Source organism: Ammospiza nelsoni, chromosome 1 (genome assembly GCF_027579445.1).
Source record: "Ammospiza nelsoni isolate bAmmNel1 chromosome 1, bAmmNel1.pri, whole genome shotgun sequence".
In the NCBI taxonomy this organism is placed as follows: Eukaryota; Metazoa; Chordata; class Aves; order Passeriformes; family Passerellidae; genus Ammospiza; species Ammospiza nelsoni.
The window spans coordinates 101,837,687-101,857,212 of NC_080633.1; the positions used below are offsets into that span (position 1 = coordinate 101,837,687).

Genomic DNA, 19,526 nt, shown 5'->3' on the forward strand with positions numbered 1-19,526 from the left:
GGCCATAATAAATAAGTTATTTTAGGATATCATGTATTCTTATTCTCCAGAAGTGTTGGAATAAAGACAAAGTGTCTCTTTGTAAGAAGAAAAGGAATAGTTACAGGCTGGAGGCAGAAATTTCTGGGTAAAGTTTTACAGCACAATAGGTGAAAGCTTAAAATATGATGAGAAAGGTGTGATGGTGAACCTCAGGTATATAACTGTGGATATCAGTCCTTACTATGCCTGGACTCAGCTCAGCTCAGGACCATCCCTGGGAGTGCTGCTGCCAAAAGACACATCAAACCAGGTGAGGGGAAGGGCCAGCAGACACACTGGAGCTAAGGGGCACCAGGAGCCTGCAGGTCTGTCCTGGGGAAGGTGCCTCCTAGACATTTACTAGTTAAAAAGCCTAAAAATAAATTTAGGCAGGGGCCCCTGCTAGTTAGGCACTGTTGCTTCCGAGAATCCACTGGGCTGCTGTGTTGTCTGCAAGCTCTTACATCATTTTCTCATAGTTGCCACTCTTAGACATGAATATCTTTCCTGCTTCCTAATTTATTTTTGCAGGCTCCCAGGAGAGCACTGAGTCTCCTTCACCAGTTGGACATTTTCTGAATTGGCATACTCAGCTACATGTGCAAAAGCAAAAACAGTATACATGTGTGTGACAGCATGGTCTTTGTCTTGTGTAAATTATACATTTCTAGGAGTTAAAATTTTTTTAAAAATCAAACATTTACTGATTATTTGTAGATTTTATGTAAAGCTCTTCATTTTGATACATGAATCAGGGTCTGTTTTGTTTTACTATGTCAAGGTATTGCAATATCTGTATGAGGAGGCTTTTTATTATTCATCCATGATGCCACTTTAGCACCTTGTACTCAAAAGTTATACACTGGTAGTCTTAGGCAGTATTAGCTGCCCTTGCACCCACTCCACAGTTTTTCTCCATGCTTTATGAAACATCTTTACATAGAGAAAAATTCCATCTCAGAGGAAAGCCTGGAGAGTGATTGTGTTCTAAGTGCTGAGATATTGCATTAGTGAATTGAACAAATAAAAAAGAAGATCCTTCTCTTCTAGTCTCAAAGTTAATAGCAGTCTTTAAAGCTAATTGTTATAATTACCAGAAAACTAATTGGATCAATTTTTTTAATACACACCTTGTCAAATTTAATTTTTAACAAACGCTGATATTTTCTGTACTTCTCCAACACTACAGGTTTTTATTTTTACAGGTATGATGGTGCCATCTTTGACCTCAGCTGTGTATTTCTTCGTGTTTTTGGGCCTGTGCACATGGTGGTCCTGTTGCCAAGCATTTGATCCGCTGATATTCAGCTGTCTGTGTGTATTAATGGCTATATTCAGTGCAGGACACTTGATTGGACTTTATCTGTACCAGCTACAGTTCTTTCAGGAGGTTGTTCCACCAAAAGATTTCTATGCCAGGTGAGAAAAATTCCTTTCCTGTTTAATTATGGGCACATGATGCAATGCTCTGTTTGTCACATGTTGATGCAAATGATCTTCCACATAATGCTTTTGCAAATTTTACACATACCTTCTTGTTCAGTGGTGGAAGAGTCAAATCTTTTCAGAAGGAATGGTTTTGAATGACAGTGTGGAAAGTCCAGACTGGGTAATTGCAGACAGAGAGCTGGAGCAGGTTAGGAGGGGAAGGTTACTTTTGTTTGCTGTTTTTTTTTTTAGTGTGTTCCTCAGATGTGAGTGTGAATGATTGGGCTAATGTAGGAATTAAGGAAATTGATGGCAATATTGATACAAGGGCAAATATACAAATGCACGTTTGGTTTTTTGTAGAAGAAAATTAATTCTCTGGTGTCTAATGTCATAGTGCCTTAACTGGAGCAAAATGCTTTTGTGGTGCCACTCTTGTGTGCAGAGGCTGAGGGCTGCTGGGGTCCTTCATGTACTGTGCATATTAGGCTGATGATATAAAAAATTTCTCTGGTCACATAGATTCGTATAGAACATGCTGATCTTCATACCAACAGCTCCTTACCTTAAGTAAAAAAAGCAGCATTTCTAGTTAATTCTGCAGTAAATATTGACTGGCTTGTGATTTCACTGACCCTTTAATTTTCTACAGACTGCAATCTAAAATAAGATTAAGTAATGGATGTATTTTGCTCATTAGTATTTTTTTTTCTGGTGGAGTGTGATGACAAATTTGCTTTTATGGTATGTTTTTTGAATGCTGTAGTAATCCTTATATTAAGCTAAATGTGAACATTAACTTTGTTTCTAGTAAACCTATTGTACCTTTTATTATAAGCTGAAGATGAAAGGAAATTAGAGGTACTGTGGAGAATCAATTAATTATTTATCTCTCAATGCACTAATAAAAGCAGTAAAATTGAGCTATCTAGCTACCGTAGCTGTTACTTTAGTACTTATTTTGACATTTTATTTAATACAGGTTAATAGATATGTGTGTTTTGTGATACTGTAACTGGTGACTTGTGGAGTCTGACTGGGAGGGCATAACGTTACCTGAAAAATCAGGAAAGCCTGCTTAGTTTAGGTTCTTTTGTGCCACCTAGAGGTCGAGATAGGAGAATGGATGATTTCTAATGCCAAGAAGCTGAAATGCTCTCAACTTCCCTAAACCTTTTATATTACTTCCTCCATGTATTAAGAAAATAAAAAGAGAATGGCTTCAAAATTCTCAACCATTTGGCTTTGAGGATATCTACTCAGTTTTTAGCAACAGACAGCAATGACATTTTGTCAAGAAGAAATGCAATTTAGCTGCAATACATGCGACTTTCTTCCTATGCATAATTTGTGAAGTCCTCTTTATCTCTTTAGTATTTTTATATTAATTTTAAATTAATTTTTTAAAATTAATTTATGTTAAGATAATTGTTTTGAGACAATTATCAAGACATTGGTAATGTAGTAATTTCTTTAGTAATTTCTTTTAGTAATTTCTTTGATTGTAAATAATGTGATTCTTTGTTTTATGGCAAAATTTTGTCAGTACAAATATGGCACTTTAACTTAGTCATTAATTTTTGAAATGAAAAAATCAAGCTGCAAGAAAGTTGTGTCTGCCTTGGTGTAGAAAAGAAAAGCACCTTCGGAGTTTAGGTTAAAAAATGTCCCAGCATTGGATTTCAGAGTACATACTGACATTTTTGTAAACAAAAAAGAAATGATGTTACCTTCCTGCAGACTTCCTCTTGAATTGGTACTATTGAATACTCTGCCTTTTACACAGGAAATCATGTGAGGGACTGATGTTCCAAATTATGTGTGAAATTATGTTTGAATATGCCCAACAACCTACACTCAACTTACGCACAATGGCAGCAGAAGGAGCAGTAGCAGTATTCCTTGTTTCTTTATTTGAAGCTCTTCCTATTCTGGATCTACTTTGATCTGCTTTCAGGGAGGTGTCTTTGAAGAGCATCAAGGCAGGTGTTCTCAGAGCTTGGAAGTGAAAATCTTAGTGTGAGCAAAGGCCACTGATGATTTTTAATGATTGACTTGGGCTGATATATAAGCAGTGGCTAGAGGAGGAAAAATGAGAGACATGTATCAGAACACTGCAGAAAAAATATTTTAGCATTTTGCATCCTAAAAGAAAATCAATACCTTGCTGTTTTATGTATAATCTTGGTTTGAAGATGTGCTAAATATGCAGAGTTCTCATTAATACTAGTACATGACTTCCATAGGCACACTATATGCCAAGAAAAGAATTTGATTCCCCAAATTCTTTCTACAAGAAGGACATTGAGGTGCTGGAGAATGCCCAGGGAAGGGCAACAAAACTGGTGAAAGGTCTGGAGCTGAAGTCTTATGAGGAATATCTGAGGGAACTGGAATTGTTCTGCAGAAGACACAGGGAGAAGCCTGGAGAAAGCTCAGAGGTGACCTTGTTGCTGTCTAAAAGCAAGTTGTAGCGAGGTGGGGGTTGGTCTCCTCCTGAGTAAAAAGCATCAGGAAAAGAGGAAATAGCCTCAAGTGGCACCAGGGGAGGTTTAGATTGGATATTAGAAGAACTTCCTGCACTAGAAGAATTGTCTGCCATTGGAAGAGCCTTCTCAGGAAAGGGGTTGAGTCACCATCGCTGGAGATACTTAGAAGATCTGTAAACCTGGGCACTTAGGGACATGGTTGAGAGATGGATTTGGCAGTGTTTGTTTAATGGTCGGACTCGATGATCTTAGAGGTCTTTTCCAACCTAAATTATTCTGTGATTCCATATGAAAGAAGGACTTTTATTTCTCTGTAAATTTTTGAGGGCCCAATCCCCAGAAAAAGCTCTCCTGAATTTCAAGGGCAGATGTGAAACCTGCTCCTATTGGGCTGCTGGTGGACATTTTTTTTCTCAGCAGAATGTAAGTCTGGTGTTTTTAAAAGCTCCTTTCTGGATTTGAGTTCTCAAGTTTACAAGAAATGTACAAGTGGTTTCTCTGATCAATAAAAAATGTGTTTTTTTCTGAATAGTAATGCATTCAGCTTGTCAGATTATCGATTGATTTCAGACTAAATAAACTACACCCAAACAAACCAGAAAATTCCCAAGTTAACAGTGTTATTCAGCTAAGACTTGCATCACCCTTGAGCTGTTCCTTCCTTTCAAGAACCCTTCAACTCAAAAAAATACACCATTTGTGATTGTAAGAAGTGACTGAATTATGTCACCAAAGGAAAACAGTTTTCCTGGGAGAGATAACCTGACATCTGGTGAATTTACATGTTTTACTCTGAAATCTCATGGGATTGTGCAAAGTACTTCACCCCTGAAAATGGGATATTGTGATAACATAGCCCTGAGTACTTGCCAGAGTGATATTACTGGACATGGAGGTATTGCTGTCCTGGAAGTTTCACATCTGCTGCTGTGGCTGTCTGGATCTGTGATGTGCAGGTAGAAGTGGCATAAACACAAACATGCTGAAATGCCATGAAGCGAGCACTGGGATCTGCAGATTGAAAAATGCCCAGTGTACTGAAAAGTCTGAATATAGCTGATATATCAGGGGTAGGCATGCTGCCAGCAAATCAACATTGCAAATTGATGCAATATCTCAAATATTGCAATATACAAATATTGCAAAGATGGGGGGAAATAGCAAGAAGTATCAATTTAAAGCAAAATTCAGAAAGTATCATGTTTCTACCATAAAATTATTTTCACCCAAGTTAGTAAAAACAAGAAAATGAGGTAAAATAACTTTAGAAATTAGGTATACGGTGTCACGGCCTGAAAAAATACACAGTAATATGTTCATCATTTTTCAGATTGCTGCCTCCTTTCTTCCTGATATTGTTTATTTTGGCAAAAGAATGTAATTGGGGAAATGATAAGGCCTTGCCAACATGAAGAAATAGGATCAGTGCAGTGGTATGAGGTTTGCCCTGAGTCAGTAGAGTTATTCCTGTCCAAAACTGTGCTTATAAGCATATTAATTTAAAGATCCAACAACCCAATGTAAATTAAAATCTGTGTGCTTTCCTGTAGTTTAGGTCTGTCTTGCTTGTAGTTTTCAGGCAAGTAATGTTCCAAATAGTTTAAATACAACTGGTTTCATCTGTAGAAGGCACCTCCCTTACAAAACGAAGCAAACCTAGGAGTCCAGGTAGTGTCATCCACTTCACAGTGGTACCTTATTTCACACCTTCTTAAGTGAATGGGAATTTGGAATTACAGAGCTGATTGCTTTGCTGCAGTGTGAATTGGGAAGTCTAGTCTAAGGAGTTTTGTTCAAGAGGAAATTTTCATCTGAAAGATGTCTATAAATCTATTTAAGCAGGACTTTTAAAATAGGTTTTACAGTGACTAATAATAATCCTACTTAAATTACTCTTTTACTTTTGGAGAAAAGATAGCTGCTACAGATGGTAGATTTAGGATATTCAGTTTGTTTTCAGATTAATCTGAGAAGAGTCCAGTCCAAAATTCTTCCTTTGGACTTCCCTGGAAGCTTTGACACAGATTTGGATTTTGTAGTCCAAATACTCTGTTCAACCAGTGTTATAAATGCTTAAGCACTGTCTCAAAAATGTTCCTGGAGTTGTCAGATCAGGGTCAGATCAGATCCAGCTGTAATATTTTTTCCTAAGTTAGACACTAACCTTGCAAATAAAATCCCATTAGGAGAGCAGATATTGCCAAAATAGTGAGATGTAGCTGATTGATTACCTCTGCAGGGCAAGGCACTGATCTCCTGCTCTGCTGCTGCTCTTGCAGCTCCACTGGGGCCAAGAGCTGGGCAACATGTTTCACCTGAGCTGCAGCCACTGCTAGTTCTTGCTGCAGACCCTCTTTGGCACCTGTCTCAAAGGTGACTCACATCTGAGAGGCAGAATTTTCTTAACCTTGTAGGAAACTGAGGTTTTTGGGGTTGCCTTTTGACTTGGTCACAAGCCAGTCAGTGAAAAGATGGAGCTCATTTATGTGTGCTATACTGAGCTGCCCTTTGGCTGCAGTAGCTTTCATGCCTTCTGCCTGGTATTTTTAGGTGCTTCTCACTGTGGTACTGCAGTACCACTGCCAGGACAGAGGCCAGACCCTTGGATATTTGCCATGTAAAAACACTGCACTGCACTTGTCTGTTTCCATCATCCTCTATCAGCAAAAGGACACTTTGCAGTTGCAGAACATGCTCCAAAACATACCAGGCCAGCCACCATGTTGATTACCATGACCAGATTTGATTAGAGAGCCACAATTTTGTCTCAGAGGAAGAGACATTAGGTATTTGTCCTTATTCTTACAGAAATTTGCAGCTGAGTTTCATACTAGCTCTATAATGTACCACATTTTAGGGTTTAATTCTACTTAGAATGTTTTAGCTTTCTCAGAACTTCAGCTTCTTTGTATTTGTTAAAATATATTTTGGAAAAGAAGTGAATGATTCTGTTAACAACTTAGAAATGCAAGTTTGCTCTCCTGTTGACAAAAGACAATAATCATCCTTGCTATTATCATCTCTTTCGAAAATATGAGGTAGACTTATTTGGGCTCCCTTTATAATGAAAGGTTGGATGAGGAAAAGACAAGAGAGGAAATAGTAAGTAGCAATTTGCCTGGAGAGCAGTCCTTCCCATCCCCATGGTATAGCTGTCAGCACTCACCATCACCACCCCGCTGCATCAAGTGCCAAATCTAGCCTTGGAATAAGCAGGCACAACTTAATTCATGTTACTGATATTGCACCCCAGGTGATTTACACATCTCTGTCTTCCACTGGGCTTGAAATAGGTGTAAACTGAGACATGTGCTAAGACCTTTTCAAAACAATAGTTTTCTGCATGTGGAACTGACTGGTTTCCCGGTTGTGTTCTGCTACAGTGGTGAGCCTGCCACTGGTGACACCCCTGGCAGCCTGGTGGGGCTGGGCCTGGTCATGGAAGGTTTCTATTAGTGGAAAGTGGGGAGCCTTAACACTCCCAACAATGACCACACTGCATCTGAAAATTGAGTGTAAGCTGCAAACATAGAAATCAGCCACTGTCATGTGATATAATGTTGGTGAACTGCCTCTTCCTCAATGTTTCCTGCATCCAGATAGCTGTGTGTTGCACAGAGGCTCCTCTTCCTTGCATGCATTGAACTACTGAGGTCAGAGGGAAGTGATGAAGATCTTAGAATTGCTGATATTCTGTGATAAACTTGCCTGCTGATTCCGATTCACCCGAATTGGGTGTGCACTTCGTCTGATGATGTAGCCATCAACTTTTGCACACTCTCAGGCAGCTTTGACTCTTCTGTGGGCAGCACACCTCTCTGCTAGCAGAAGCTCTGCTCATGGGTGGGGTGAGACAGAGACCGATCACTCCACTCCCCCATACACACCATGTGTTTGCAAGTGGCCAATCTCAACAATGACACTTGAACAGACTCCCTGCCCCTCACAGCCTGTCCTGGGTGGACATGAAAAGGGTGACTGCAAAGAAGTGACCCCTTAATTTTCTCTTTGTATTTTCTGGAAAACACTTATCTGCATTCTATGATCATTGTTCAAGTGCCTGAAAACAAGGACAGAAAAGAGACAAAACCCCTCTCCTCCTACCAGGTTTGTATTCCTATTATTCTGTGGTGTTAGGAGACATGGATTGTAATTAGCAAACTTCTCTTGGATTTACAAACTTGTTTTCTAGAGGTCTGCTCAAGAACAATGATGTTTGTACTCTGGCATCACCAGAAATTGTGATGAGGAATATTTAACACTCTGTGTTTTCAGCTCAGTGTATCAACATTAACAAATTAATCATCCCACATTCCTTGGAGGTAAAAAAGGCAGTCCTGAGTAACCTCAGTCAAGCACACACTGGGGAGTTAGTCCTTGTCCATGCAGGGGCAGTCTACACCAGTTTCTCTAAACACTCATGGAGTGGATGTGCTTAATCTCTTGTTTATACTCATTTAGCTGAAATTTGGAACTTGCTGATAAAAGCTGAGCCAATCATGTTCAATTTATAACCAATTTAAAATCAGCTGTTATACCACTTTCATTTTGAAACTGGGTAAATTCCAAACATTTCCTGGGCATTATTGTTCATTATCCCATTATCTTCTTTTCCATATCCTGCTATTTTACTTTCTTTTTATGTTTAAAGCCAAATGGGAATCATAGCTTATATTTCTGCCTTAGTGCACTTGCTGCTAAAAAGGAATATTTTCTTTGCTCATACTTTCTACTGCAGAACCTCTTGATGAAGGTATCCATCACTCTTGTGGTTTTTTTCAACCTGTTTCACTGCCAGCTGAGTAAGTGGAAAATCTCTTTATCCTCTGCATTCATCACTGAACCTAGAAGGCTGCCCCAATGTGACTGAAAAGTATCATCACTCCTTTTTCAGAGGTGGAAAAATTCCCTAACAGAGAAGTTAGATGAATCAAATAACCCTCCCAAGATAGCCAGAACTTGGAATAAAGCGCAAAGCTTTGGCTGCAGTCTGAATCCTAGATCACAGACCAAGTTGCCTCAAAGTTAAAATAGTATGATGCTACACTTTAAAACAATTTCTGTTCTTCTGTACATGTCACTCTAAGGGGTAGCAGTAAAGCTCTTAGGCAGTTGCATGGTTAATTGTTGTACCAGGTCACTTGCATGCTCTGGTCAGCACCACCCTGCTGAATGCTGATGCTCACTGGGGTTACCTGAGCACTGTCTCCTCCTCCTCCTAAGTGACTTCTGCTGAAGTTTTACCTGAGCTCTTCTGTTCTTCTCCCAGCACCTGAGCTTAGGACAACAAGGCTGTCTGTGGTCTGCACTACTGGTTGAGTTTTAGGAGCAGACTCTCCCCCTTCTGCCTGTGAGAGACTTTCTGACCTGGGGCTGTTGGTTCCTTTCCTTTCAGCAGCTCATCTAACTCATTTTGAAAAACCAATAGCCTCAGTCACTAATTGGCTCAGAAAGCCTGTTTTAACCATGTCATTGCTAAGCTATGCCATTTTTGAGCTGTGCCTTCTCTTCTGTGCTCGAGTGTCCAAGTTCACCCTCTTACAGGGGGAAGCCTTTGTGTCCATGGATGTTTCTGAACATGCCTTTGGCTTTCCCATGCTTTCCACATGAGTCCTTAGAAGCCTGGGCCTGTTTTCTCATTACTTTCACCTCTGAGTAGAAGGTCCAACTGAACATTAAATATTTTTAATTTTTTCCATGCAGCTTGGGTGTTGTCCATACTCAGGTGGTGCTGTTTAGTATTAGCTCCTTTTCATTCCCCTTTATGGTCACAGGGAATATGTATGTACATGAGGAGGATGAGTAACTGGCAAATCACTGGTGCCAACCAGCCTTCTCTGCTGGGGTGATTGTTCTCTCTCATCCTCATCCCAGCAAGGCTGCCTCACTCCTGCAGCCTCCATCCTTCAGCTGCAAACACTGAGTTGCCTCTGGTTCGTAGCTGAAATTATTTGGAATAAAAACCCCAAAATTCCAAAACCCTGCTGCATTTAAAATATTTTGATTTTAGTGACAGAAAAAACCCCAACTATTTGCCTAATTTTATTTGAGAACAAATTCTATTTGCCTAACCTCAACATGAGCCAGGCTGCTGCTATCAAAGCAGTGACAATGCTGGCCCTGGTGAGGAATAATCATGTTGGTGGAGTCACTCTAGCTAAGTTATCAGGCAGGAGTCCTAAACCAATTTCTCCTGCACGTTTATTCCCACTTCACCACCTTCTTGCTATCCTATCTGGCAGTTCTCCCTGTGCCAGATGCTCAAATGTCTGATGGGAATGAAAAGATATTGGAATCTCTGCTTCAGTACATTTCTTCATCAGATGAGAGCCTCTGGAAGTCCCAGCAGAGGCCCCCAAAGGCTACAGCAACTTGCTGCTTTTCTGGCTCACTGATGTGCTGAAAGGAGCAAGGTCAATGTTGATGATCACTAGAAACTCGGAGCAAAGTTGAGCTGTGTCATGGATAATGGAAAGATTTGGGAATGCAGAGAAGAAACCCATTCAGAGGATAAATCTTCATTTAAGGCTTTTGAAGATGGCTTTTGTCTGTCTCAGTAAACAAGGGATTAATAGACCACACCTATTTTTGGTGATAACAGTGGTCATTGACCTAATTATTGCTTCTAAAGCAATGAAAGCTTTTTGTAATAGAGAGTCAGTACAAAGCTAAATTATTGGAGGAAATGTGATATAGAGCTCACAAGTCTTCATGTTCAGACTTAAATTCCCCTTAGGGAAACTGTTTTATTTCAGACATGTGAAGTATTTTAATGTCTGAAGTTTGGTCATTTTCAGCAGATGCCCATTTCTAAACAGCTTCCAGTCACATAGTCTTAGAGAAAATTTGATTATCTGGTTACTTCAAAACAAAAAACAGTTTATAGAGTAGATACTATTTATCATCTTAGTTTAAAGTTGTTAATGAGCTTGAAAGCAAAGTGATTCTATTGCAACTGCTCATATGGTCCTTTTTTTCTCCTTGAATTAAGATTTGTGTTGTATTTACAGGTTTTGCAAGCTTTTATGTAACTCACCATCCTTAAAGACATCTTTTCTCTACAGCTCCCTGATTAATGGCTCATAATTTCTCTCTGTCCTCATTATATGGATAATATTAGCACACAAGTTTTAAACTACTCACTTTTTCATGATATTTCTCATGCAGTAGATGTGCATTTGAAATTAATTTTCCTTTAAAAGAAAAGTCACTGATGTTCAGAAGAGGGTGGGAGATATACAAGGGCTGGTTTTGTCATTGCCAGAAAAGCTTTGATCCAATAGAAGCTATGGAAACCAAAAACCAAAACTTGGTAGGAAAAAAAAAGGACATAAGACATCTGCTAAAGAGCTATAGAAATTTGATGACATTAAAACAAAAGTTAGAATGATCTACTTACCTACCAAGTAGGTAAGTATGCCTGTATTGTGTATGCCTGTATTACAGCGTTGGGATAGCAACATGCTGAATAAAAGCAATTCCAGTCTTAGTGTACATTTACAGATATTTCAAAAAAAGTTTTGAACTGTTAAGCTGAAATTTATCGTAATGCTCCTCAGCCCAAAAAGTCAACTTTTTGTATGGTCATTAATATGGCACAGTTCCATCTAGCCAGTTCGGAATTATCCAAGTCTGAACCAAAGCAGAGTCTAGGGCTTTTTAGAGCTAAAAATACTTGCAAAGCTCTTTAAAGCTCGTATCACTCCAATATGAACACATTTAATGACTTTAGTCCAGCTGTGTACTGAGGTTTGTATCTCCCTGCACAGTTGTCCTGCTGAGCTGAAGGGGAGGTGTGAAGGATCGACTCCTTCTCTGTGGAATTTTATAACATGATTTGGAAAGACAAATGCCAGTTTTTCCATTCATTCTTTTTTTTTTTTCCTTTAAAAATCCATGTGAAACCACCAAATGCCTTCTGCTCTCTTTAACCCTAATTCTTTGGGATGCCTTCTGCATTTCAGCCAACTTTTCCACCTCTTTCCTCCCAATGTTCTGCTATTTCTGTAAAAATGTGGTGTCAGTTCAGTGTACCCTGGAGCAGTAGCCCCAGTATGGTCTGAACTCCCAGCCAATAGCCTGGGGAGTAATGACTTTCTGGAAGGCCAGGATGGGTCTGAAGGTACCACAGACCTGGCTGAGTGTTTTCCAACAGCATGTGTTGCTTTGGGCACATAGCCCAAAGAGGAGGAGTGGAGTAGCTTGTAGCATTCTCTTGGAAGAGGCATTATGGATATGAGGTATGGATCTTAACTTCTGTGTAGCTCGTCATCCAAGTATGGAAAACTCAACAGGATGGCTTGTGTATGAAAAGGGAACTCCTGACTTTTAGGAGGATTGTGTAGGAATTATGTTTTATCTATGCTAATTTATTTTCCATTTCATTCCATTGCATTCTCTCTCCTACCTACAGAACACTTTCAAGCCTGACAACAGTATGCAACTCTTTTAAGTCAACGTTTGATAAAAGGTTCACTCTTCAAGCAGTGTTTAGAGTTTGGGACACAGCCGTTTCAGTATTTAAAATATTCTTCATGAGATAGTTTTCAGCGCTTGTACTGTGAAATATGAAATTTTGACTTTTCTCCCTGTCTTTCAGTCCTTTTTGCCCCAGAAAAATAATATTTCTACCACAACCACCACCACTTTCTCCAAATATACTATTTTTTGCCTATTTTTATGGAATTTGTTGCTCTATTTCCTCCCTTATTCTCCTCTTGTTTACTTACTCTACTCTTCTTTTCTTCTCTCATTTGGTCATTTTTATCATCTCAGTTTTAGGGCTCAGTTATTCAAATGTCAGTCTCAATATTTCATTCTCCTACCCTAGACTTGCAGACACCACTCTCATTTCCTTTCATGTGAGGAGATTGAAATAAATATGCAATAGAAGATATCCAGATGAAATAAAGATTCAGACAGTTCCTAAAATCCAACACAAATTCAGAAGTTCTACAAGGATGGATCGTGAAAATCCAGCACAGCACATTAAAATGTTCTGATGCCATTGCTGGGAATAACCGTGCAATAGGTACTGGCCTAAAAGAAGAAAAAAATATAAAAAAGCATCTTATAATATTAAATGCTAAATCAGAAAATGCAGCTCCTAGAGGGGTTTGATGCAGACATTTTCTTCAAGCTGTAATCTTCATGCAAACTCATAAATTATATGGAAAAATTGCCCCCTCCTCTGTTGTGTTGTGAAAAGTACTGTGTGCATGAGTACACAGAGTTGTAGGAAGATTCAGCAGCTGAACTGGAAATCTCATCTAGACAAAACTATTACAGAAGCTAAAACTCATGAAAAAGAATAAGAGACAGTAGAAGATTTTCTATCAATTGAGGTCAAGATTGGATGCCATTCTGGACTATAAACTCCTATTCCACCACAAGATCGTTGTTCAATGGAGGAATTATTGAGTGCCCTATATTGTGCAGGAAGTCAGAATTATTACTTCCTTTCCTGGCCTTGAAAGTTACAAGGCAAATACTTGCCTGAAGTCAACTCTTAAAACATGAGCACATGCAGGATCTGAACTTATAAATATGTTTTTTAAAAAAGAAAAAATTCCAAATAATTTTAGTGAATGTAAAATTCACAGATCTAACAGATATGTAATGACTGCTTTGGTAATTCTGTATATGAAGCATATTTTTGTTTACATAGGTATTTTTTCTTCATATGTAGTACCATGAGTAATTATACCATTTCTTATAATACATTAATGAAATAATTAAGTAATTCCAGGCAATAGAAGTTTTAGCAATATAGATTTTTAGTAACTCTGATGGTTCCTTAGGGGAAATTACTGTAGATGCAACAGGAATTTGTTTTTCTGTTTTCAAGTGAAATTGAAATTTGTCTTCTGAATTTTAATGTTAGACTAATATAGAAAGTGGGAATTTTGTATGGTCACAGTTTACAGCTTTGTTGGGAAATCATGAAAGATGAAGGTGCATCTGCTAGAAGGATGATTTACGGATTCAATACAAATCTTTTCCAAGAAAACAAGCTTAAAGAATATTAACTGGACAAAAAGATGTCACCTTTCTTTTAAGAACACTTTTTCACTGTTAGAGCATTTCTCAGTCAGACGTTTAAGTTCCTCTTGGCCTTTTATAATTTCTATAACTTTTTCCAAATTATTATTATTCAATTATTATTTCTGCTATGTATTTTTCAGAATACCTGTGAGGACTTTGAAAAACCCAGCTTTAGTTCCTTGCAAGAGTAGAAATACTAATCTATTCACATCTTGCACCTCCATTTTATGTGACATTGCATGCAGTCTTTTGGAAACGCAAATTCTATCCATTAATAAATAAGTCTCATTATTTGTTTTGTTTATATTCTGTATCCAGGCACACAAGTATTTGACTTGTTTGGTAGTGGGTTTCTCCCACTTAGGGCTCATTCTGAGCTTACTGATGGCAGACATGTATGTTGGGTAAGATGAAGTCACAGCAAGATCAGAGTTGGACTCAAGCACAGCTGATTGGGATCAATACCGAATGTAAAAAAAATCTTTGCAGAATGGAGTATGCAGAACTCAATAATGACCTAATTTGTATTGCTTATACATTTTATGGCAGCCATCCCTGAATAATTAGAAGCTTTGTTTAAGGGAAGATGGTTCCATTCCTCTGAAAAATGTTCTGCACCAGCAGACATTTTTGGAAATGTTCATCATTGAGGAAAATGATGAAGTATAAATGTTGAGTGAGTGGCAACTTGTGGCATTATTGGAGGCCAGAACAGACAGAATGAGCATTCCCAAGACAACAGAGAATTTTGAATGCGATAAACAGAGAAAGTTGTGTTGAGTACATTGTGACTAACAGGTCTCAAAGCCCAAGGAGAAATCAGAAATGAGGAGCAGTTCCTCTACATCCATGCTTTATGAGACAAAGCAAAATACATTGAATAAATTGAAGTTAAAGACATTAAACTACATTTCTGGCCATGTGGCAACTTAGAGGGAAAAGATGTGCGGTAACTTATTAATATTTGCTGAATGCAGGACCAGAAGGGAGCAGAATTAAGTCCAGTATTATAATGTACAAATAATTTGGAGCCAACAAATGAAGCTAAGAGAATGAGAATATAACTGAAGCATAATAAAATTTCCTAGCCATTAGGATTATGTGGAATGTTTTCTTTTCAGTGGAGATAAAGTGAAACATTAGTTGATCTGGCTTTCTAGCTATAGTATATTATAAAACATACTACAGGAATGGAATATGTGATATGAAGGTCATGTCTGCTTGGCAGAAGGTTCTGAAAGCCATCAGGAACTTTCCCTCATTTCTGTAAGAAATACTCATCACTAACTGTCAATGGAAAGACTTTGCATTTCAGTAGGAATTGGATTTCACTCTGATTCTGATGCTTATGAGAAATAGGGTGAATCATACTGTGCTTGCCTAGAAAAGCTTGAAACAAACCAAGGATGGAGAACTGTGTTGTGAAACAGAGGTAAAAGATGAAACTAACAGAAGCTCAGCAACTAATAGGAGCTCAACAACCCTGATCATTGATGAGCAAAAATGACAAGTCAATAGGAGAGAGGAAAGCAGACAAACAAGATGTTCCTATTTGCTGATAGAAATATGAACAGAATACATTCCAGCATGCATTTCACCCAGATGGAGCCAAGCTGTAACATCAACTCCAAATGTTCTTGGATGCTATGGAAGTTTGAGTCTGAGTCAGCTCCAAACACAGCTCATTCAGCTCCTTTAAATTACAGCAATTTACTTTGTACGCAGGACTTTTTTAATGTTTTTTTCCCAACTTTGTATCTACTCAACAGCTCTGAAAGGTCCTAAAGTTTATATCTTTGGCCTCTGTTGACAATCAGAATGAGAAGTGAGCACTGATAGATTGGTTAATAAGATGCTATGGAGTTCTCCTTCTGTGAGTTAATGCTATTGTGCCCATGCAGCAAATCCTGTTAAGAACAAATATAATATTTGTGCTTTGCGGCATCCGAAGGCAAATTTCAGGCAGCACACCTCTGTTGCATATTGCGCTTACTCTTTGTATTCATTCAGCTTTTCATGTTGGATCTTACTAGGTTAAGGAGGAACTAAGTTTTTAGATACTCTTGAAAATTAAATCCCCCTGCAGAAATTCTTTCATGTTTTGGGTTTGTTTTTTTATTTAATGTGTTTGGTTTACCCTTTCAAAGGAACAATAGTTTGGTTGGGATTTATCATTCTACCAATAAGAAGATCTTCTTAATTGTCTCTTACACCTTGTTTTGGTAAAACATGAAAACTCTCACAGACATTATGGTGGAAAAAGCTTTTGTCAATAGACCAAATATTTGTAATGAATACTGATGCATGCTACTGGTAGCTCATGCCCTAACTTTTGAACTCTATAAGCTATTTTATAATAAAACAGGTTAATTATTGTTTCCTATTAGGTTTATTTTTCAGTATTTAACACATCTACTAGGCATCTAACATCTTGTTTTAAACTGAAAATGTTGGGAATTTTTTTTAATACTAAGTGGGTTTTTTTGCATTATTGCGAAATCCCAGTTTTTCCAGAAACATCAAATATCTCATGTCATTGATAATACTTCTAATTAATTTTTCTTCTTTTTCTTTCCTCAGTTATTTGATTATCTGAAACAATACCTTTTCTGAATATTTTCATTTTTTGTTCACAAAAACTATGAGTTCAGTAGAGCCCTGTATGTTTCTAAACATTTGCATTACTAGATAACAATTTATTAATAGTATTAGGTTTTTAAAATAAAAGACCCGTAAACTGTTCAGTGTGCCAAGAAGATATACTTTACAGCTGTATCCTGGCAGGATGACTGAAATGGTGTTACACGTCAGTTTACTAAATCTCTCTGAAATGTCATGTTGCTGTGATTTGCCAAATGGACTTACAGCCAGATTTTCTCTTCCCACTTTCTGTAGCTCTGGATCTACGGGGAGCAGATCATTGCAAGTTTTTTCATAGGACATAGTAGATGTAATGTTATTATACTCCCACTTTTCATGTTGAAAAGCAATTGTAAAAACCCACTTCTTTTGACTAAATATGTGGAATGAAAATACTCACTACATTTTAGATGTGATGGCAGGTGCTATTTTTGAACAGAGCAATTGGTACTAAACATAAGCTAAAGTTGCCCTCTGAAATATTTTTAAACATTTTTAAGATTTGGTGTTTATTATCTAATGTGGCTGCTTTGGTTTTTTTATATTCACAGGTTGTTTGGTGTCACTTCTCTTACTCAGACAAACTGCTCAAGCACTTGGATGATCATCAAAAACCAGGAGTTACATTGGTATCACCACGCCAACCCAATCTTACTGCTGGTGATGTACTACACCCTCGCGACTCTCATCCGTCTCTGGCTGCAGGAGCCCATTGAAAGGGTAACTTCCTCCTCTCTTCCCATGACTGATGGCTGGGAGACTGCCCAGGGAAAATGCTCACTAACAGAGGTGCAAAACTTTAGGAAAATTACGGGAAATAGACAGCAAGTGCAAGGTGGTACTTTGAATTTGGAGTTTTCATTCAGTTTGTCCAAGAGTCTGATCTAACATGGCTATTATTCTTAAAATCATTGGGACAATTATGCAAGGAATGCAATGGCAGAGCATTAATGCTTTGATTTGGAAAGCAGGTATTGATATGCTGTAATGGCTGGACTTGATTCACTCAATGATCTGAAAGGTCTTTTCCAACCTAAATGATTCTGAGTCTGTGATTCAAGTTTAGGTGCTATCAAGTGAAATGCCAGCACCTAAGGCTTGTCAACCAGAGCAGAGCTAGGATTTTTGGCACAGGATGCAGTAAGACAAAGCATATATTTGTAATTTTATCAAAGATATAGAAAAATTTTCTTAAAACCTTTCCTCCTGTGTGCATGAGCAAAAATCCCAGCTTTCATTTAAGAGCAAGAGAACAAGGAGAAAAAAAAAAGTAAACCTTTACTTCTTCCAATTTCAGAGGAAAATGGGTATATGGGAACCCAGAGGTATCTTAAAAGCTTAGAAACTGAAAGTATAAAAAGGATGATCCTAGGCATTACTTATATTAATTTCCTGATCCTCAGAGGCCTGATGGGAGTTTTCAAGTTGAGGTTTAGTAGTGCTGTAAACCACAATGAAAATACTCATGACTCTGCTGTGAATTAGTGGAGTTTGTAGAGGCAAATAAAAATGTTGAAGGTTTTCTTATTTTAAGGGTATTTCTTTATATAATGGATAATGTAACCATTTAACATTTAAAAAGGCAATCAAAATACATCACTTCTGAATTGAGATGTCTGGTATTTGGGGGTTACATATCCCCAAATATGTAATTTGGCTTCAAAAGGTGACCGATGCCTGAGCCATCACCTTGAGCTATTAAAAAATTGTATCTTAAGTTCCCAAAAATCTTAATACTCTCTTTTCTAAAGTCATATCATTGTGATCCAGTACCCTCTGGCATTGGGTGTTTTTAGGGTCTTTTTCCTTTTATTTTTTCTGCAGCTGCAGCTTCTGGAAATTAGATTTTTCTTTTCTCTTTTTAAATGAAACATTAGATTTCCAGATAATAATATGATTTTAGCACTGGGGCTGTAACTAGAGCTTCACATCTCACAAACTGCTTAGTAAAACCATGAAAACTGCCCACAGAGGAGTAGCCACATGTGAAATGCAGTTAGTGTGAGCTGTGTGATCTCAGCAAGTCTGGGAATTGATTACCAGTACCTGGGTTGTTTTCATCCAACAGCCACCATCTAAAGGTTTGGTGTTGGACCTAAGTTAGTTGCTGTGCTTTTTTAGTGGAGAGAAGTGGGTCTTTCTGTCGAGGAGAGAGAGAATGCTGCAATTTCCTACAGGGACTTGAGAGGAACTATAGTGGTCTTGCCTGCAGTTCTTTTTTTTAGAGTGCTTGTGGTGTCTGAGATAGATATTCCCATAAAACACTAAAACCAGTCTCTGAGAACTGCCAGCAAGTGAAATTAGAGATGCTTTCCAGGCAGTTGAGCTAGAGTAAGTATTAAAAGACATTAATATAAGAAACATTGATGTCAAGTTCATGGCTACATGAAAGGCAATACCAAGTCTTGGCACTCCCAAGGGAACTTCACATGCCAGGGAAATGATGCTTCCCTGCAAAGATAAAAGATAGTTTGAAAAAAGAACACTGTAAAAAAAGGAGTATCCATGCATTAATGCTTATTTTTGATGCACAGGATGTTAGTGATGCAAGTGTTTGTCATTAGAAAGAGATGCTGAGATTTGCAAAATTTACTGTATTTTCTGTATTTTGCACATATCCTCCTTATGGTTTTGGGTTTTTTTTTTTTTTTTTTCTACATGCATTTATTTTGGTTTTGTTTAGTGGTGTCATAGATTAGGATTTAAAATTTCTTTTACTAGCTCTTCTCTGTAGACTGCATTCTCAGTTTTTAAAATCCAGAATAATTCTAGGTATCATTGAAATGTTTTTAAACTTGTGTAATTGTGGTGCATTTGATTCATTATGGAGCTAAGTAACCTGCTTTTTCAGTCCCCGGTGATTTTGAAGTTACTCTGTATTTAGGATCTCACTACTAACCTACC

General features: G+C 38.0%; 1 protein-coding gene across 1 annotated transcript in view; it reads left to right on the top strand.

The window, feature by feature from the left end:
- Positions 1–19,526, top strand: part of PIEZO2 (piezo type mechanosensitive ion channel component 2) — a 285,705-nt gene that overhangs the window by 170,513 nt on the left and 95,666 nt on the right. The window contains exons 7-8 of the mRNA XM_059480444.1: positions 1,227–1,440; positions 17,174–17,342. Coding sequence (XP_059336427.1) covers positions 1,227–1,440; positions 17,174–17,342 — 383 coding nt within the window. The remainder of the gene's footprint in view (positions 1–1,226; positions 1,441–17,173; positions 17,343–19,526) is intronic.